This window comes from Pholcus phalangioides, unplaced genomic scaffold (genome assembly GCF_987345545.1).
Source record: "Pholcus phalangioides strain wild (caught in Gottingen) unplaced genomic scaffold, Ppha-v1.0 ptg000007l_1, whole genome shotgun sequence".
NCBI lineage: Eukaryota > Metazoa > Arthropoda > Arachnida > Araneae > Pholcidae > Pholcus > Pholcus phalangioides.
Window position 1 is genome coordinate 8001183 of NW_028301600.1, and position 22444 is coordinate 8023626.

The following is a 22444-nucleotide window of genomic DNA, read 5'->3' on the forward strand; positions in this document are numbered from 1 at the left end:
TGTCAGCAGTTGGATGAAAACATGTTAATAATCTAATGACCACACAGTTCTAGTGATACAAGGGAATTTTAAATCATTCACAATTTTGGCTGAAGACAGTTTTCTGTTCACAGCTTGGTTTATCATAATTCTCTTCTGTTGATTTGTTCACAAAAATAGTCTGCCTGTGTATTTTCACTCAGAAAAACATTGGCTGTTCAAAAAAATATTGACCACTGCCATAGACATCTTAATACTTCAGATTTCATAAGAAGTCTATCTAAACTTCCTTTGAAACAAAGATATATTGTTAGGCTGGCAAAGATTTTGTCACATGTTCATCTTTACAAATTGAACTCCATGGAAAACAACCAGGATTGGCAGGTTTTTGATGCATGGTAGTTTTTGATGGTTTAAACTGTCACGTCAAAAACCTCAAATATTGCTTTTCAATATAAAAATTCCCATTGAAAATACACACATTGATTGCATGTAATGTTTAAAGTCATTATATTATACAAAGAATAAATACTTAATATGATTGTAAAATAATTTTCTGCTCTCAACAGAATTATTTTGGACAATATATGTACAGGGTGATTATAAAAAAACTATCCTGACATATGGGCCCCTAACTATCATACCATTCACAGAAACTGAATGAAATTTTGGCATAAGGTATTTTGATGTATGCGCTCAAGAATGATATGGAAAACAACAGTGTCACTCTAACAGTTATGGTTACAGTGAGAAAATTTCGAAAATATCAAATGGCAACACCAAGTTTTTTGTATTGGAATGTGATCTCCATTGTGAAAAACCCTAAATAGCGTTCAAACGGCAACTGTAGCATGAAAATCACCGGCGGTAGATAGGCTACAAGTGAGGACAACCAATAAGGACAGAGAAGCAGCATAAAATAAAGCATTTTATTGTGTTTCACAAATTTTCCACATGACCTTGTGGAGGACTAATCAGGCTGGGATCTCAGCCGAAGAAACGGTGTGACGAATGAAACGAACATTAATGCTCTGGTGCACGGCCTTTTCTGGTGCACGGTCTGGAAAAAGTCCTTTTTACTTTTTCCTAGCCTAGCTCCGGGGATTTTTGTGCTCCAGGTGCCATTCCAACGCTATTTAGTGTTTTTCAGTATGGAGATCGCATTCCAATACAAAAAACTTGGTGTTGCCATTTGCTATTTTCGAAATTTTCTCACTGTAACCGTAACTGTTAGAGTGACACTGTTGTTTTTCATATCATTCTTGAGCGCATACCTCAAAATACCTTATGCCAAAATCTCATTCAGTTTCTGTGAATGGTATGATAGTTAGGGACCCATATGTCGGGATAGTTTTTTTATAATCACCCCGTATATTTTTCATGTAAAATATACAATTTCAATAGGGCATAACACAAAAGCTGAAGAAAAAACTGGAACTATTTGATGTTCTTCAATTCAAGATCATTCTTGACCTTCCAAAATTTTTTTAACTGCTTATACAGTATATATGTATTGATATAAAAAAAACTGCTCTACTCTTTTCATAACAGATTAGTGTTTAAAATTTTTTTTTTTACACCATATATGTAATGTTTAATACGTATAATGTATTGGAATTTCTGTTATTAAATTTTCTAGATAATCACTGATACTTAAAACGATACCCTTATTGTGCATAACATTAGAATATAGCTAGCAATAAAAATACTAAATTGAACTAAAATGTCCTTTAATTTAGCAGTGCTGATTGCATATGATACTTAAGAAAAGCTCCTATAACTTATTCCAAGTGTAAAAGTAAGAATGGCAATACTGACATGTTTTTGAATGTTTTAATACTAAGTTTTTGAGGTCAAAAACCTAATCCTCTGATCTCCTACCTACACATATTTTGAATAAACAGCTCTATTTTGCTTAATAAATTGAACACAGGTAATCAGTAGTTTAAATAACATTAGCAGTTTAGATAAAATGGACCATAAACTTATATATCTCTGGTCTACACTCTCGCCATCAAAAAATTAAAATTGCAAATTATAATTAATATTTTAGTTTTAATTATTGTAATAAATTAGTATTTAAAAATAAAATGCAATGTACAAAAAAAGTAAGTTCTGCATCATGTCATCAACCTATTGTGTTCAAAATAATATCCAAAAGCATTCAATTAAGTTTTTGACGGTTTTCAATAGTTTTTGATGGTTTAAACCAGTTTTAGATGCTTGTCATGTCAAAAACCCAACCCTGAAAACAACCCTATTTAATTATTCATGAAGCTTTTAAATATAACGCCAAAGTACAGCAAAATGCAAATATATATAATACTGTGAACTCATTAAAAAGCACAGTCAATTTTTAAAGGATTTTTTCTGGTATCATTTCTTACCAGAGTTATTGTCGGTTTATTTTTACATTTTCCTACTTGTAATTTTTCACCTAGTCTCAAAGTCTTTTGTACTGCTGTATTTCTGAAAAACTCATATTATGCCACAATTTAGCATTTAGAAATGCTGAATGCTTGTTTTAAAGGGAATTTTTATTTCAAGGAAAAAGTTTTGCTAATGTGTCTCATTGGTCATTGTAATCTCATTTATGTCATAAAAGACAAACGTTTTATCCTTTTGAAAAAAATTAGTCAAGATTTCAAAATTAACAAACAGTATCATACTACAAAATCTATTCAGTCTCAATATTAACATCGGTAAGTAGGGTGGATTAAAAATATATATATATAGGTGTGGTGTATATCCAGTGTATCCATGACTTGCAAATCCAGTGGTGCTGGGAAAAAAAAGAAAACAGATCTGGCAACAGAAAGTGACACAGACACTCAACTCAACCACACAGACTCGAACGCACATGACAAAGGTCGCTCTCTGCAATGTTAATATGAATGAACTTGTAATTTTTATGCGCAATTAAATACTTTTAAATATGTGCTTGTTTCATTTGATCCACACCATCAATTTGTAATAATACATGATGGCACCCTATATAGGCCCAGAGATGCTACTCCGCTGTAATTTACCAGAGTCCCGGGCCCCAGGTTATTGGCAAAATGTGGGTTGTTTTTGAGTGAAAGCGAGTCCCTCTCGGAAAAAAAAAAGTTTGAGTACCCATTCCCCCATACCCTTGTGAATCAAACAAATGTTTGATTTCTAAAAAAACATGTTCTGTCCAAAGAATTCACTAAGAAAAAAAAATTTACTCGTATGACTAGGTTTAGTTCCATTCGTTGCTAACTATTCTACTGGTAGAGGAAAGTTGCAAAGAAACCCATCAACACTGAGGAATTAACACACTTAAAACAAATATAATCAAGTTAGGCACATTATATATTTACTAATAAATCAATCTATAAATTCTCTTCAGATCAATTTTTCATTTTGGAAAAAATCTCAGTTCTTTCACAATATTTTCTGATTAAATTCAAAGCAAATGATTCTGATGATGATCTCCTGATTCATACAAATCCTTGCTGAGCGATTTCCAGCTGAAATGATTTTATTTTCTTTCTCTGATGGTCCACAGCTATAGTCTCTACCAACATTTAACTTCCACGTATTTCACACATGAATGTTAGAGATATGTCCAATTTGTATATAGTGAGTTTTCATTAGACAGTGTGATGTCATGACCGGCAGCGCTGATTCCAAACAAACATGAGCTGCAGGGCATTATAAAAGAAAATGCCATAGGACATAGATGAGTTTAAATTATTTTTCTAAAAAAAAATTTGATCACACAAATAAGACTTGTGAGCTCTTGGAATGAAAACTTCAAACTCATGAACATGCAATGTTAAAAATGTAATAATAGTTTGTCTCTAATTAGCTATGAAAGCTTTTTATTACTCACAGAGACTCACCTATGTACTATGGCGTTTTCCTTTATAATCACACGCAGTTCCTGTTTGTTTGGAATCAGTGCTGCCTGTCATGACTTCACCACTAATGCGCCCTATTGGTGAAACCTAACAATGAGTGTGTCAAGCGTTGCGAGAGTCTTGTGTTCAGTAGGGGATGCTATCTATCTCTTTCAAATTGGTTATGTGTGGATTTGCAATTTAAAGTATGTGTTGTAAGTTTGCTGATTGTCATGGCAGGCATGGCTCAAGACAAATATTTACCCATGCAGGGCCTGTTTTTGACACCCATCCCAATTGTTTCCCCTATTAAAAAAAGAGAAATTCCTAAAACTATTTTTCCGCCCTTTCATCTCGGGTTTGGTGCCTCTCATAGAGTGGACAGAAGTACTTTTTACTTATTTTTGGCAATCAAAAATTTCTTTTCTCCCTTTCATCTCAAATTTGGCACCCCTCCTGGAGCAGCGGCTCACATAGCTGTATGGCCCAAGAGCCACCTCTGCGACCAGGCAACAGAGCTTTTTTTCAAAGGAATAGCCAACTCAAAGTTATAAAACATTAGAAAATCGTATTTAGCCACCCACCACTGTGCAGTAGCAGTTCCCAAACCTGGATTGGCGCAATGTAAAACTCATGACCCCATAGCAGGTAGATGATAAAACTGGATAATTATGATAGAATTTTTAAGGATTCTGTTTATTTTTTCCGCCAACGATCGTGGAAAATATTTTACAACATGAACGGGCAATCCAATCTTATGTGGTTTTTCAAAAAGGCACATGTTCACCGAATAAAGCGAATTTATTCAGTAAATACACTGACTCTGAATGTGGATCGATAGCCAAAAAATACCATAATTTCCAATACATAACTTGCAGGAGAAAAAACCCTCAGAAATTGGAAAATTAGGTATTATAGCCGCTCATTTAGGGACACAATGGGTTATGGTGAATTCTGATTGGACAGGCGTCGCAAGTGGAGTTCCTAAGGAAGTGTCCTTGGCCCTATACTTTTTCAGTTTTTATCGATAAACTCGATCAGGGTATCGATGGGATTGTTCGCAAATTCGCAGATGACATGAAGCTAATGGGGGTAGTCAGGAATCAAAGCGATAGGGAATTGCTCCAGACCAACATAAACAGGATTGCAGCATGAGCAAATAAATGGAGCATGACATTTAGTGTTGCATGGTCACTCATTTTGTTTTGAACAACCCACACTTCTCATACGAGTTGAATGGTGTCACTATCCCAGATGCAACTAGAGTCACCGATTTGGGAATTCGCAGTCACGAACATCTTAGGTTTTCTGAACATTGTTCAGTGGTTGACAAAAAAGCAAATAGAATGCTCAATCTCATTTTGAGAAGAAACTCTCTCCGTGTTTTCTGAACATTGTTCAGTGGTTGACAAAAAAGCAAATAGAATGCTCAATCTCATTTTGAGAAGAAACTCTCTCCGTGTTTTCCAAGGCTTAGTTCATTCTGGACTGGAGTATGCTGTAAGGTTTTGGAGCATGAGCAAATAATAAGACCATACCTACAGAGAAACATAGACTTGGTTGAACGGGCGCAGAGAAGAGCTACACGCATCCTTGTTGGCGCACAGGGCTTGAGTTATGAAGAGAGACTTCATTTTTTGAATATGTTTACATTTGCAGATTGGTGTCTAGAGGATATGATAGAAGTGTTCAAAATTTTAACAGTATGGATAGGATAGACCATGAATTATTAATCCGCTGTCAATCGACTGCTTTGACAAGGGGACACCAGTATTGATTGGTAAGAGACATCTCTAGGTTGTGTTGTCGAAGGGAATTTTTCTCTCAGCAGCATCTTTGTAGGTCTATACAATGTTTTATCTCTTCTTTAGTTTGCAGACCCCACTTATGACATTTCTGACATAGATATTTTTGTTGTAAGAAAAAAATCTTACTGTGTGACTAAAAAAGTTTTTATAATGGATATGCAAATGCAGGTTTTAGTACTGCAAACAATAATTGTTTGTAAAAAGGGCTAGAATAACTCTCAAGCAAGCATGATGTTATTAATGTTTAAAAAGCGTGGCATTAGTTCATGTTTCTCACCAAAAAAAAAGTAAGATTCAGTAATTCAAATATTAAATTCAAATTGCAATACTAACGTTTCTAAGTCATATAACAATAAAGGATGAGCATTATTCTTGGATCCTGTTCCAACCACTATAAACCTGTACAACAAAATTAATACCTTTTCTACTTAATATTAATTCATACAATCTCAGTTTCAATATACAATGACTGAAAAATAATAATTAAATATTGATGGACATTTAAAATATATTCTTAATTTTTACAAGGCAAATAAAACATCAGTTTCAAACAGAAAATAAAATGCATATCATAACATTTTTCAGAAAACTGAATAAAAAATAAATCTTGATTTTTTTTTTCCCCCATGAGGATGATAACCCTGCATGGCATAGCTCAATTTGCTTTTTAGTTAATTTTCATACCATGAAACCAATTATATTTTTCTACTTCATGTTGGCATGCATTCAAAAATTCATTTCAACCACTATCAGCTTTAGAATGAAAATAAAACGTTATTTTTCACTATAGAATGATGAATAATTTTATCAAATATATCAATCAGTCCAGATGCAGGGCTGGATTAAGCATTAAGCAAAATAAGCACATGCTTAGGGCATCAGGAGCAGGGGGGGGGGGACATTATAAAAAATTATCAACTAGTACAATTTTTTCCCCAGTACCAACCACCTGGTAGAAGATCCTAAAATCCTAGAGCATTTGACTGTATACAGTTGAAAATTTTGATCAAAAGATTGAGATTGGCCAGAGCCACAACTAAGAGAGAGTAGGGAGTGTCTGCCTGTTGCGGCCCTGTGGGTGACACAAAAGCAGAGAAACTAATAATATTACAAATAAGAACTCGTGTTAATGCCCAGTTTTTGAACTAAGATTTCGTTCACTTTCCATAAAGTAACATAACATAATTTATTTGTCCCCAGTCAATTATGATAATACTATACAAATTAGAGTCTACAATTAAATTACATATTTTACAATATTTGAAAGAAAATGCAAAGAGAAAGAAAAATATTTGAATAGACACACGGTAGAACAGTTAAGTAATAATGTATTGAAGACAGCTGGGACAGGGAAGAGAGCAGTAGCTAAAAGCTAGTAAAATGCTCTCAACCCTATGACATCTCTGAACTTGATACACATAAATCTTCTATTTCTTTTGACCTGAAAGATAAAAAGAACGAAGTATATCGCCCCAATAGATGCAAATATATTTATTAAATAAATTAAAAAGGGAATTATAGCAACCAAAAGCTGATATAAGAGAATTTCATGCTACGGTTTTTTTTTCACTTTAATTCAATGACAAATTTTTAATAATATAGAAGGGAGAGAAAAAGCTAGACAAAAATAAAAATTAAAAAAAATAAAATCTACACTTGATGTTGACTATCTACATAACCAAATTGAGTTATTGTTTCCATTTAAATTTACCTGTCAAATTATTTATTATTTGATATAGAAAATTTAATATCAGGTTAAATAAATTTTTCATTTCATAATATTTGTTTAAATTTCATTTATTGTCTTCCCATTCATTAATTTGTTATTGTGACATTGCTATTGCAGTACTTTACTAACCACAGTTAATGAAACAGAAGGAAAGTTGCTTTCACAATGAAAGGAGTTTCATCTGAGTTTCTGTGAAAAGTTCATAATTTGTTGTTTAATTAGTTCAGAAGAATGAGTCAGCAAAAAGAAACTTTTTTTAAGAACCACCAAGTGAGTCACTTCACAAGGTTTGTTGATGTGGGGGAAAGATAAAAAAGTATGGGTAAAAGCAGGGGTACTGATAAGGAAACGAATGCGGAAGACCCCATGCCGATTAGAAAATCTGGTATTGTCACTTCATCAGTTTGGTTATGGAGAACAGGTGTTGAAAAAAAAAAAATCAATGTATAAAGGGAGAAACATTTACAAAGATAGGATTTAAAGAAAATAGTTTTTTGGCAAGAGGAAGGGGGTGAAGGAAAAGAAAATCTCTGTGATGATAACAAGTGCTTTTGTACATATGTACAGATGAGCATGAGCACACTGTTCATTCCAAGGGATTTTCATCCAGAAGATGGTTAAATACAGTCATTTTGAACAATGCTAAGGATTTATTTTGAACACTCAATGGCAGAGAATTCCAAATGTGAATACCCCAGAAGAAAACCATATTTTTCTTGAAATTTGTTCTCGCTGTAGGGGTTGGGATACAGTTTTTGGAGGAGAATCTTGTTTGATATCCGTAAGACAACAGCATATAGGCCTTCCTTTATCTAGTTAAAAATACCTGCCTACCAATTTGTACATACGTACTCTCTCCAAAATTTTAACGAGATCAAATTGTCATGAGGCCCTGAGGGTGACACAAAAGCAGAGAAACTAATAATATTACAAATAAGAACTCGTGTTAATGCCCAGTTTTTGAATTGAGATTTCGTTCAATTTCCATAAAGTAAGACAACAGCATAGGCCTTCCTTTATCTAGCTAAAAACACCTGCCTATCAATTTGCACATACGTACTCTCTCCAAAATTTTAGAGATCAAATTGTCATAAGGCCTTCCTGGCACTTGAGTCTCCCAAATCACGGCATCATAGGCCATGATAATAGGTTGATGAGATAAAAGCCATGCTAGCAATTACAGGACACCCTGTATATACAGTACAGTAGATACACGCACACTGCTTATTATAATCATGAATAATGTAATTAATGCTATCAATTGGTTATTCTTATCACTTTCACAAAGTACAGAACAGACCAAAATAACATAGGAAACAATTTGTTTATAGTTATCAGGATTTTGTTTTATATTATCAATTTTTTTTCATCAAAAGTGTTTTATTTTTACATATTTTCAAGCTAAGATTCAACCACACTCATTTTTTTTCTCCACAATTTTCTCATCAATTTATCGTGCAAGACTATGCAGGAGGTCAGAAGATGCCCTCTTCCTTAGTGGACAAAAATTTTGGTACAGTTCACAATGTTCTAATCAGGATAGCCACTATGATCCATATACACATAGCACTGCTTTTGCAATGTCTTTTTATATTGGAAGCAAGAGTGTAAGATATTAAAAAAACCTTTCAGTTTCTTTTAGTTGAACAGGATTGGATGGGATTGGATTTTGAATTTATTGGCGCAAGGACCAAGTTGGTCAAACTGCGCCAAAACAAATATAAAAATAAGAAAAATGTCCTTTTGTCATGTCAAAAACTAAAACTGTGCGTGATAAAAAAGCAACATGAAACAATGACATAAATTGTAAAAACTATAATTTGTCGTATAAACCAATGGCTTTTTAGTTGAACAGATTCACCTTTCTTCAGCTGGAATATTTTCTTAAGGCAGCTATGAACCGTACTGTGCATTAAAAAATGTATTATAATCCATGAAGCACATTAAGCAGTTCCATTCTAATGCCTCACAATGGATGAATAATAGAAAAAAACAGTATTTCAGCTTAAATGAAATAAAAATCCTGTTTTACAATAACATGACAAAAAAATAAAGTACAGTCGATCCCGATTATAATGTTCCCACATAGAACATTTTCCTGCTTAGTACAACTTATTTTTGTGGTTCCAACTCTAATTCACATTAGATTTCCCCATTTAAAATGTTTTCCCTCTTACAACGTTAATTGATGATTTTTTTTGGAAAATGTTATGAGCGGGATCCACTGTAAATGAAACACGGCATGATTTTATATTTTGAAACCAGTTATATGAGAAAGAAAAATGGAGCTGTCCCTTTGAACTGGGTAAATTGTATTGGTTGTCGTATAGTTACAACCAGAATTTTTTCTTAAATAGTTATCACTCGGTTATTGTTATCAGAAACCCTCAATCCCAATGTCATAAGCCGCCTGGCAGTCGAGTGGTTAAGGAGCTAGCCTCTCGCTGTGCAGGTCTGGGTTCGAATCCCGGTTCGGGCATAGATGTTTATTAACACTAACAAATTCCCTGGACGGATCATGCTGATCCTTTGGGAATACGTGAGGATCACGTTATTATTATAATTTTAAGTGGAGTACACTGTATATACATTTTTGTCATAATTTTGAACGCATCAGTATGGATGAATCTTATACTGATATGAATTATCTTGTTATAAAAATTACCTTCTTACAACCCCATAGTTATAGTATACAAATGCATTTTTTTTCTATTTAGAACTGGGGTACTTAACCTAATCTTTTTAAAAGTATGAGCAAATTAAGTGATTCAATAACTTGTCAGCAACTTCAAGTGCTTTTTTTCTCTTTTTTTTTAAGTTAAGAGAGGCTACTAATGCCTCTACTTCAGCGTCTCACGCCACAGTGCGTGAAATAAGGAAGGCAGGGTCATGTGTCTCCAGTGGTGTAGATGGTAGCATGCTTGCCCGGTATGCAAGAGGGCCTGGGTTCGAGTCCCGGCGGAGACGTGATGACTTTTCTTTCCGAGTTCACCTCAGTATCATATCCAGAAAATAACTGTTTCCTTGATATCTCGGGCTGAGAAAAAAACCATCTATCTCACTCTAACCATATAAAGTTTGATGTTGCCAACAACATAAAAGCTCTCCAAGGGCCACATTTTACCCAGAGGTCACAGGCAGAGCATGTATGCCCCATAACAGAATGAAATCAGAGCTCTCCAACACTTTTGTATTGTCATTTCATTACAGTATAAATTTTTAATTATACGTATTATAGCTCAAATTAATTTTCAATAAAAATAATAAAGACATACAAATGACTAGATAGTTTAGATATATGAGAAAAAATGAATTTTCATTGTTACCTTCCATCATATAAGGTAGTAACATCCCAAACATTGTCTAAAACATCAATGGCATACCTGTATACTAAATGAGGTAAAGAAGACCATACCTAATAGAAAACAACAGTTCAGAGATACAAAAAATATTAATAAGCATCACAAAAAATATTACTTCAGTGAGCTACTTTGTATAATGTATTATAAGCAACTTTGAAAGCTTGAATTTCTAGAACACCTTCACAGTATGATCTCTAGATCCAGAGACTACAATTTCATCGAAGCAGGCTACAGAGTTAACTTCACTTTCATAACTTCCATTGACAGTCTTGGATAAGAGTTTCAGAGTTGTTTTATCCCATACACAAATAAGTCTGTCCCTATGAGATAAGACAAACATAACAGAATACTGGTTTTTTTTCTTTTTTTTGCATAGAATACATCCAGGGGCGTACGCAAGATCTACCTTCGACGGAGACACTGGTGGATATACGAGACCAGAAGGACACATGGAATCTCTTAGAGAAATTTTAGGTTACTAATCTTCAAAAAGCATTTTAAATCAAAAGAAATTCATTAAAACAGCATATAAAGTATTCACTTTTGATAATTTTAGTTTTTTACCAGCATACTTTCAAATTTTTGATTCTTTTGAGTGCACCAGCCATCTATGCACACCTTTCCTGCGTACGCCTCTGAATACATCTCACGATTCATGTCTTAGGTAGGCCCCAAGCCAAAATCAGTGTGTTAAAAAAAGGTGTCAAGTAAATATCAGCTATAATTTTAAAACTAATAAACATATTAGGAAAGTAATAACCAATTTAAAGAGAGCAAGTTTCAAAGTTTTAGACCAGCCCAAAGTCATGTAAACACCTGATGGGCAGGAAGTGGCAGCAGCTTGCAGATAAGAAATCCTTTCTTATCAGCAAAGAAAGATTCCTTCCCAGTGATTGGAATTAAATTAGCATCCCCAATATCAAGAATGGTACCTTTAGATTTGTCTTGACAAAAACTAACTACATCCAAGGCCTCAACTAAAGAAGAAGGGGGGAGAGGGATCTAGTGCTCTGGGTGCTGGACCAGGAAGGACGACGAGTTTACTCTTTTTTGGTTAAAAATCACAGAGAGGTAGGAGGCCAAAATGAATAATGGCCCCAAGTGACAGAGTAAATTTTGGTTTCTAGTTGCGGCCCTAACTACATCTACATTAGCATCTCAAATATTCTTAGACATTGTGTTTTATAACATTCAAATATACTATAGAATTAAATGAATTTGAACAGTAAAATCATTTTGATTCATGCAGTGTACCCAAGACATGAAGGTTACGACCTATTCTACATTAAAAACACCTGCACACAGCCCTCTGACATGTGACTCTGACACACAACCCCTTTTTGTTTTGTGTTTTGCCTGGAAAAAAGTTCAATGTTAAATCAATGTACAGTTAAGTTCACTCATAACATATCTCGTGGATATTCCGAAAAAGTGTATTTTTATAAACAAACATAGCAGTTGTATACTATATATGTATAAAAATGCTTCATTCAGACCGTCATGGACAAAGTAAGCTTACACAGCATATAATTAAATATAATATAGCATGAATATAGGTTTTGGTAGATATCTTCTGAATAATTTTGAAAATCTATCGCTATACATGATATGCAGAACCCAGGATATATATATAGTACATTCCAGTGATATTGAATATTCGGGTAATATGGAATGCAAGGTATTCTCTGCCTTCAGGTATGGCCTCCAAGTGGAACAGTGATAAACATCTTTAACATGCCCTCATGATGCTGTAGAGTCAGTGTCGCTCAGTTGTTACCATCTTCACAGCTGCTATAGGAGACTACTTGTTTTCCCACTTTCAGAAATTTACTTAGGAAAGTTTTAAAAAGTGTTTAATTATTGGAAATCTGCCCAATAGTTTGAAACTAAGCACAATGTACATCACAAGTGTTGTATTTTCATCATGCTTTTGGCTAGTGATTCTCTCTAGTTGGATGGAGCATTATTTTTTTACAGATGGTGTGTCGAGTAATATAGAATACAGTCGATTCCCGTTTTAATAAATACTGGTATAACGAAAAAAAAAACTTGTTTTAACGAAAACTTTTCTGGTCCCCCAGATAAATTTACATAGGAACAATGTAAAAAAATCTGGAATTCCTTTATAACAAAATTTCGTTATTACGAAGTGATTTCTCCGGTCTACTGGAGTGTGTTATAACAGGATTTGACTGTACGACTGAACACCATAATAATACACATCAACCAACTGCTTCGACAAGGGGACACCAGTATCATTTTGTGAGGGGCAATTCCAGTGTGTGGTGTAGCAGGGAGTTCTCTAATAGGGGTGTTAATAAATGAAATAGCTTACCCCTGGGGGGAAGGCCATGAATTCTAACACAATTGGCACGTTTAAAAAGAAGTATGATAGACATAGTAAGATAAATCGAGAGGCTATCCATACTTAGATAAGACAACCGTAATCTTTTTTATGGGCACTGTATTATATAGTATTAATTTTTTTTGTGATATATGCTTTTATATTGGGTTGCTGTATTTTGGTTATATATATTTGGCATCCATATTTTTATGGGCATCTTTTTCAGCCACTTTGTTTTGCCTGTTGTGACCTTTGTATTTGTATTATCTGAGTTGGGCTAGAGTATCTTTTCAAGACGGAAAGTTTAGTAAGATGGAGGAAAGGTCTAGAAATAATGTGTGCCCTGTTATTTGTGGGCCCACCTCAACTGTGTCATAGTAGAATAGAAAGATTGCATTTGCGACTCTTGTAAATAGACTATGACACCACAGCGTCATCAACTACATAAACAAAATTTTAATTTTTCATTGTCATACTCATTTCACAACAGGTGTTTATCCGTCATCTATATTGCAACACAACTTAACAATGATTCTCTTTGCTCATTTTGCTATTACCACATTTTTTAGTGTATATACCACATGAGCCAATGAATACAATGAGTTCATCAAGCCTGTATACAGATAGGAATAGTAACCACACCCTGCTAATGTATTCTGCCATATGAGTATGGTGTTAGATGTTTACCGATTGAAACTGAAATGGTGCATCAAGGTGGAAACACCTCTACAAATACTAGCGGTTGCTGGAATGGACTATGGTCAATGCCAACGCCCCTTATAGATAAGATCTCATCTTCTGAGAGTGTTGACAATGCTTGTTGTGATTTCCTCAAAATTTATAGTAGGAAGCTGTTATTTACTACCTGCTCTGCTGCTGCTGCGCCTGGGGTTGAAAAATATGGGACACCAAGGCCACTTGCCAGATCCTACTAACAATCTGCTCGTGTGAAGGAATTACTTTATTAGTGTTGAAGAAATTATGTCCCAGTCATCACCTGTATAAAATGCATGATGTAAACAATGCCACGCTGTTGAAAATAAAACAGTTTTTTATTATTTCTCTTTTCTTTTTTAATTTTTATTTTACTATTTATTTTATTTTTTGCAGTATATCATACCCAAATTATTTTCTTTCTTGGGGGAATTTTTTTTTGTATGTCATGTCGACAGTGTATGATTTTAGCAATTCATGCAATAACAGAGGTAAAATACATATAGAAATGAATGGGATAAAAATTGGGTAATACCAAAGGATGTTATGTCCACGATGCATGTTATACATATATTCAAGATATGTTATAAGTGCACTCAACTTCTTTTTACCATGCAAGAATGTAGTTGATTGATACCTTCCTCCACTAATTACATGCTGGTCTGTGCAGGTGAATTTTGAAATATCTTCAGTATGGCCATCAAAATGACCATGTTCACTGTTCCTGCCAAATACTCCAGGTCCACATCTTTCAACAAACTTTAATATATTATGAGTGGTATAATATAACTTGCTTCTTTCCAGCTGGATCCAAGGAAGAATTCTGTAAAGGAATAGAATTTTTTACAATTCATACTAACACAATGGCATACGCAAAGGGGGGTTTTGCAGTTCTAACCCCACCCCACCCCCCGAGCCAAGATTATAGTTTGTGGAGAAAAAAACTTAAACCCCCCCCCCTCTCAGAAGGAAAAAAATCTGAACCCCCCCCCCAAAAAAAATTCTGTGTACGCCTATGGGTGTGTACCAACATATACTAAATTATTCAATTTAAGAAGAAAGAAAAGTATTTAGTTTAATAACTTAAAATATCAGCAAATAAAATCCACCAAAAAAGAATTTGTTTAAAACTGGAACATTTAAATTTTTGAATTTGTAGGCATAATTCAAGCATAGAGTGTCTATTATTAAAGTTCCTTCTTTTGAGCTGCCTACTTCATCAAAAAAGTTATGAAACTTAGGGAAAATCTGAATGAATACTGGGGAAGAAATTTAAGAGGGGGGAAAAACCCTATTCCCACATCTACTAAAGGGTATTTAATTTTCAGAGCTATCATAATACCTGGGTCCAACTGGGCACAACCAGGAGGCCCTCAAGTGCATAGAGTGGTCTCATGATAAGATTTTACTACACAAGATAATTCAAACATAGCCTCTCCTCTTTACCATCCATCTTTACAATATATAACCTCTTTCTCCATCTCATTCATTCCTATTTTAATATCTTTACTATTGAAAGTTTTATTTGTTAAATTTATTTTGATATCATTTTTTACTGCATTTGAGGTCTTTATACTTCCAGTGCTATCTTAAGACATGGAATCAGGGACCTCACAAAAATGAGATCCAATTGAAATTTTCAAGAATTTGCCTGATAAGGCCTCAGAAAAATCACTTGAGTGGGGGGCCGATGATGCTCTTAAGGACGGCCCTGTTCCAGTGTACTTCATTGCAAAACTGGAGGGAGGGGTTAAATGCTTCAGGATTAGGCCTTGGGATTCTCAGAAACATTTTGCCATTTTGATTTATACTTAATTTGCATTATCCTCTAGCTTAAATAATATCTCTAATTAAAAATTTTAATTATATTTATATGTTATATATATATGTATAAATATGTATCTTACTTCAAAAACTTCTTTTTTCTTGGTACTTCCCAAATGAAACTCTCATGATACAATTGGCTTATCCAGTTATGCTCAATTCTACACTTTTCTTTTGGGGTCAAAATTGAAAATGACCTGAACATAGAAACCATGTAAATTAAATATATCTTTCAGATGCTGGACAAATTAAACATTAAAAAACAATAATGTAAGAACTACACGATAAATGATAGGCTCGCAGAAAAAAAAACTTTAATCTTTCATTCCCATAAAAACAGAGGGCAGGCCTATAAGCAAATATAAGATTGATCAGCAGCTACAACTTTTGAGCATTCACAAATTATGGTCAAACTTAGATAATTTCAAGTTGGTGGGAACGGCGAAAAATTTAGTTATCTAATTCATAAATACTGGGACTTTACCACCCTGTTCATTCTTAACAAGAGTCTACCTGACCAAATATGGATTTCAAGAAAAATTTTAGAATCAAGTTCACATAACTAAGAAGTGTTTTTTCTCTGTTGATTGAAGAAGTAGGCCCACCCATTTCTTGAGAAAAAAATCTTTCCCTTCATACCAGATAACATCAACTCTTGCTTTAATAGAAGTTTTTTTTTATTTGAATGATGATTCAGCAGTGTTTTTCAAAATAAGAAACTGGAAGCTAGATTTATTTTTATTGCAAATTAAGAATTTGTTTTACTTTTTTTATTATGGAAAAGGAATGTCCAAAGGTTGTGATGGGAGTTGAAGATATTGTTCAAACCCATATATATATAGGGTTAAACTACTATGTAACAATACCCTCTATATATAACAAGGGTTCTCAAAAATTGTGCGCCTCCAACTTTTTTCCGGGGGTGTCGCAGAGCATCTGCCCTGACAGCGGTTTCTTGAAGAGATTCTTTGTTAAATTGCTCTGGGGAGCTGCGGATAAACGTTGTTTAGGGAAAGGGGTGTTGCAGGTGGGAAAAGTTTGAGAACAAACCCCCTGCTCCATAATAGTCTATATAACTATTACTTTCTGGTCCCAGCACACTTTCCATAGTGTTAATATACTACTTACAACAATAAATCCTGTATAAGGATACTTTTCTCCTGTCTCTTGAGTACTATGATTGTATATAGGAATTTCTGGGGCTGTTTTAATGCATGATTCTGCTCCAGCATGGTCTAGGAGCCTCCATGATAATCAGATTTGGCACTTTGATTTTTGAGAATGAGTAAGTAACTAGATAACACAGAGCCTCAGAACATAACATACATGTTACTATCAAGTAAAATTTTTTAGAACATTACTTTTTTTGTACATTACTTTTTTTTTAGAATCATAACTTGGTTTTTGTGAGGGGGAGGAACATGATTTTTTTACCACCCCACCACTGTTAAATTCCCTTATTTATCACAGCATTCTTATTCTATCCTAAAAATTGCCTCCTTGCCCCCCACCCAGTTTCAACCCCGACTTTTTTTCCTAGCAAACTTAATATTAAAAAAATTTTCAAAACATATTGTTTTTTGTTGTGATTGTAAATACCACTGAAGCTATTATACAAGCATAATCCTATAATAAGGTTATATGCATATCTAATAAGGCTTATAGGCATAGCAATTTATTCAGTTCTAGCAATTTTATTCAGTTCATTCGCTGATTTGTAATAAATTTCTTTGGTCTCCTCATCCTATTATTGAATAATTTTTTGCAGGGGTTGAAAAATGTAAGCCTATATATTAGATGAGTGTGCTCCATGGTTGATGCTGGAGCATCATTTATGTTCCCTTCCCTAACTCTCTATATTTCTGCCCATGTCACTAAACATGGCAGACATAACACTGCCCACGTCACTGACATTACGAATCAAATTTTCGAGAAGGAATTAATAAACTGCAAGTATTTGAGCTCAAAAGCAGCATAACTAAGTAGTTTTAAATTATCCTAACGATAATGAGGTATGCACAAACTTTTTTTTGAAGGACTTGTACAACTGATTGGTCACAAGGCACCTTTGTGAATGGGATTCCCATATTGATTTTTCTAATTGTATAAAATTTCTCAACACTCTACAAGTTTGGCTTAATCTGCCCAAAGACTGGATATCACAGTATTTTAAAATTTCTATCAAAACGGGCAAGGGAACTAATAGCAATGGGCTTTCGTCCTCCACTTTCCCGAATATTGACATCTTGCATAGACGATGTTTTTTGAAGTGATTGAATTTTTAAGAAAAATAAAACAAAACATTAGTAAAAGCTAGCTTGTGCTGTATTCATCCACGATATTTTAACGAAGCGTGTTTGTGTTTACATTGCTAAGAGTTGATGGAACCTTTGTTGCCAGATCCATATAAAACTTCCAGCCAAATCATATTCAAAAGCCTTTCCTTTGCTCAGTGTCAAAAGTAGCACAAACTTGAACTTGTGCTGCCGTCTAGAAAATAATACACTAACTACAGTTTGACAGACTGGCGGCAGTTGAACCGCATCTTTTGATCCGGACCAGTGTTGGTAACTCTAGATGCTTGGTCAGCCGGGTCAAGCACGCATTTTGACGCCCCCTCATAATATCGAACGAGAGGTTAGAATGAAATTTTTGCCCCCTTCTAGTCCGAGGCACCAGACCCGCTGCATCCCCCTAGTTGCGGCCATGGCCCCCACATCCTGTAGCGGGGCTCCTAGGCTGCTCCTTTTGTGGGCCCCTCGGTCAAACTTTTAACTAGCCCCTTCTGTAGTTAATTAAAGCGTGCAAAAGCAAAAAAATGATGATAATCGTCCCGAGCCCTGTCAGCCCCCCCCCCCCCTATGTGGGGGCCATGGTTGCGGCCCTGACTCGCAGTGCCGTCTTAACGCATGGGCCCAGGCGCCTCAAGAGAAGAGGGCCTCACAAAAATGAGATGCAGTTGAAATTTTCTAGAATTTACCAGGCAGGGCCTCAAAAAACCATCTGGCCCGGGGGGCCCATGATGCTCTTAAGACGGCCCTGGTAACTCGTGGGAAATTTCCCATATTGGTAGGAAAAATTAGAAAAAATTTGCCAGCTTGAACAGTCCCCTGTTGACATGTAGGCTCCATGGATTCATGAGGTTGTCTCCATACCCGTACACGTCCATCAGCTCGAAGCAATTGGAACGGAGACTCGTCAGACCAGGCAACGTGTTTCCAGTCCTCAACAGTCCAATGTCGGTGTTGTCGGGCCCAGGCGAGGCGTAAAGCTTTGTGTCGTGCAGTCATCAAGGGTACACGGCCGCAGCGATGTCGTAGATTTAATTTTTTACCGGATTCCCGATATTCACGGTACATTCGTGAAATGGTCGTACGTGAAAATCCAAATTTCATCGCTACCTCGGAGATGCTATGTCCCATCTCTCGTGCGTTATAACACCACGTTCAAACTCACTTAAATCTGGATAACCTGCCATTGTAGCAGCAGTAACCGATCTAACAACTAATAGTATCGAAAAGTCGAACTACCAGCCAGCTAAGGACAAATCGGCGCTCAACTACTTTTTTCGGGTAAGGACCGCAGGGTGTTCACCCCGTGGGGGTGTTCCGAGAGGACATTCTTGATATCTGACTGCGCCAAAACAAATCTGAACTGTCGGATTTGTTTTGGCTGTGCTTTCAAATACAGTCATACCTCTCTATCTCGAAACTGACCGAGAAAAATTTCGAGATAGAGAGTTTTCGAAAAATAGAGTTTTTTTAGTAAGAGAAAAATGGCAAAAACACTTCGGTTGTTAAAAACGAAAATTACCGTACTATATTTATACTTCATGCTATGAGGCTTTTCGAACAGACGTCATAATCACCATCAGCATCACTCCTGAGGGACATTCACTGGATGATCTCCATAGAGATCAATGTTAAAATTGCCGATTTTAGCGTAGATTCGCCACATCAATAATTTTAAAAATTGAATTGAATCTTTGGTTTTCGAAATATTGAGCTTGCTTAGAGATACGAAGCCTAGAAAATTAAATACAAATACAACGCCACAACAGGCAAAATACCCACGAGGTGGCTGAAATAATGAGCCAGACCCACTTTTGAGGTGGATATTCATGCAATAAGGGGTCATTCAAGTATTACGTCAGCATCGGGGGGGGGGAAGGGGTTTCGGATTTGATGACTTTTGATGACAAGGGGGAGGGAGATTTGAAAGTTGCTTACGTCATCAACCACCCCTTTTTTGATGTGTTTCTTTAACACTTTGTGAGCCGAGTGGACAACACATGGGTATTTATTTTGATGAGTATTTATTATTACGTTAGACTTAGATTACATACTAGATAGGAAGAATTTATAAAGCGGAAGAAGCAGAACATTAGACATCTTATCTACTTGATGTCCGGGGGGGAACTCCCTAGTTCCCCTTACACAACACTAGGTGGCGTTGTGTATCTTGTATGTTCTGTATGTTCTTATCAGTTTAGTTCTTAAAAGAGTTTCTTTCAAGCGGCTTTGATCAACACCACACTAAATATAATGCCTCACGACTGGCAACGATGGGTTGTGTGACGTCACGCTATGTTGGCCGAAGTGAAGCGGGATATTTTGCTTGTGGCACGGAGTCAAACCAACACCTCAAACACGCGGTAGTATTCGTGAGATATAGGCTTATGTATACATATTTTTTGTTTTTTTTGAAAAAATTTTGAAATGGTCTACAAATGTATTATGCCATTTTGCAATGGCAATTACAAAACAGGATCAAAAGTAGCAACTTTTGGGTTTCCTAAAGAAGGCGAGTGTAGAGAAAAGTGGATTCGGTTTGTTCATAGGAAAGATTTTATTCCAACCAAGCATTCTCGGGTGAGTAGTAATTAATGTTATGGTCTTTGAATAAAAATAAAATTTATTACCACTTACGGTGACCCGACCCGTAATGTGTTTTAACATGTTTATTTATTGAGCTCTGGAGAGAAATTTTTGTGCAATGTTACTATGCTCTGTTTTCATTACTTCTTATTTTCTCAATTACAATGAAAAACATTTAATAGTGAAAATTCTTTCAACCAAGATATTTTTTTTTTTCATTTTTCTTTAGGCGTGTGAGTTGCATTTTGCAGAGACAGATATAGAGAGGGAATCCAAGATGTTTGACACCAAGAATGGCAAGTTAGTTATTGCAAAGCTGGATAAGCCTCGTCTACGAAAAGGGGCTTTTCCAACAATAATACCTGGTGCCCCTTCATATTTGTCTAAAGCAAAAGCTTGCAGAATGAGCTTGGATGAAAAGAAGGAAGCTAAAGAGAATGAGCAACTTGCAGTGGCTATTGCTGAAAGTTTAAAATCAAAGCAAAATGAAGATGAAAAAGATTTTTTGTCATGTCACGAAAAACTTAAGGAAAAAATCCAAATCCATCTGAATGAAGAATGGTATGTATTGAAAAATAGCAAGGATATTATCATTGCAAGGGTAAGCAATAGTCCTAATGTTGCTCCTTGTATAACTCACTCTGTTGTGGTTTCACCGGATTTTGAGGTTAATGTTTTTATTGCATCTTGTAAGATGAATACGATTGGTAAGCACAGTCTACCAACAAAGAGCAACAGTTTGAAATTCTTTTGCGACATAGTTGACTGTTTGGAATCACTGGCACAAGGACATACCGATACTAATGACACATTACTCTCACATTGTTGAATGTATTGAACTATTGCATTCAAGAGTTCATACGGAGCAGAAAGATATACTAGAATTTTGCATTCATCAGATGAATAATTTTCTGCTTCCAACGACGAAAAGAACGTACAAATCACATTATCTTGTGTTTTTTAGTCTCTTACATTCCATCTCACCCCATGCCTACCGTTTCATGCGAGCTTATTGTTTTTTTATCATGCCTCACCCCTCCACGATAAAAAAAGTTTGTGGTGAACTGAATACCAATCCTGGGAAGGAAGTGTTTGGGCTTCATTACCTGCGATACATTAGAGAAAAGTTTGCCTCTTTGGGAGAAGCCGATAAAACTGTATCTTTGATTGTAGATGAAATCCATATAAAAAGTTTTTTTGACTACAAAGGTGGTAACGTAGTTGGCATGGCATATAATTCTACTGCAGCTGCTACATCAGCCCATGCATTCATGGTAAATAGTTTTTTCTCAAAATATAAAGATGTAGTATATATTTTGCCAGTGCATAATTTTAATGCTTCAGATTTTCATTCGGTAATCCGGAAATTGGTCAATGGACTAACCACCATTGGCTTTAATGTGTTGTGTATTGTAACAGATAACAACAGTATTAACAGCAAAGCAATGAGCTTTTTTTGTACCCCTAATCAAGTCAATATTGTTTATCCTCACCCATGCAATGATGCTAGGCTATTGCAATCTATAGAAATAGCCCCATTGTTTTATGTCATTGATTGTGTACACATTTTAAAATGCATCCGTAATAATTGGATTGCACAAAAATGTAATGATCACAGTTTTTATTTCCCTAATTTTGATTTGGCAGAACCACATCAAATGTATAGTGCTTCTTTTGGTTCTCTTCGCAAGCTGAGAGAAACAGAAGGTGAGAATCTTTTGAAGTATTGCAGAGGGTTATCTTTAAAAGCTCTGTATCCAACAAGCTTAGAAAAGCAGAATGTTAAATTGTCCTTGCAGGTGTTTGATCCATTTGTTGTCTCAGCCCTTCGGGAATTGGGTCCTAAGCACAATATCGCAAACTGTGAAGGAACTGCCAAATTCATAGAAATAATTTCATGGTGGTGGAATGTTGTCAATGTAAAAACACCATATAAAGGGG

The 22444-nt window shown here is 35.3% G+C and overlaps 2 protein-coding genes and 1 non-coding gene across 4 annotated transcripts in view; 2 read left to right on the top strand and 1 right to left on the bottom strand.

The window, feature by feature from the left end:
* Nucleotides 1-18023, bottom strand: part of LOC149084881 (F-box/WD repeat-containing protein 4) — a 35687-nt gene extending 17664 nt beyond the window's left edge. The window contains exons 1-6 of one of the 2 annotated variants that reach the window (XM_089232617.1): nt 17651-18023; nt 15710-15823; nt 14440-14625; nt 10923-11064; nt 10709-10797; nt 5987-6052 (exon numbers count right to left, since the gene is read on the bottom strand). In XM_089232617.1, the coding sequence (XP_089088743.1) occupies nt 5987-6052; nt 10709-10797; nt 10923-11064; nt 14440-14625; nt 15710-15823; nt 17651-17871 (818 nt within the window). In that variant the 5' untranslated portion in view covers nt 17872-18023. Of the gene's footprint in view, nt 1-5986; nt 6053-10708; nt 10798-10922; nt 11065-14439; nt 14626-15709; nt 15824-16754; nt 16949-17650 lie in introns of those variants that run through there. The other variant, XM_089232618.1, reaches the window with a different exon arrangement.
* TRNAT-GGU (transfer RNA threonine (anticodon GGU)) lies at nt 10276-10349 on the top strand. The gene has a single exon. It is a non-coding gene; the product is annotated as a tRNA-Thr (tRNA).
* Nucleotides 18024-20168: 2145 nt separating the features above from the next.
* LOC149084883 (uncharacterized) lies at nt 20169-22246 on the top strand. The gene is made up of 2 exons (XM_089232619.1): nt 20169-20497; nt 20733-22246. The coding sequence occupies exons 1-2, from the start codon at nt 20345-20347 to the stop codon at nt 21330-21332; spliced, it is 753 nt and encodes a 250-aa protein (XP_089088745.1). The 5' UTR covers nt 20169-20344; the 3' UTR covers nt 21333-22246.
* Nucleotides 22247-22444: the final 198 nt, after the last annotated feature.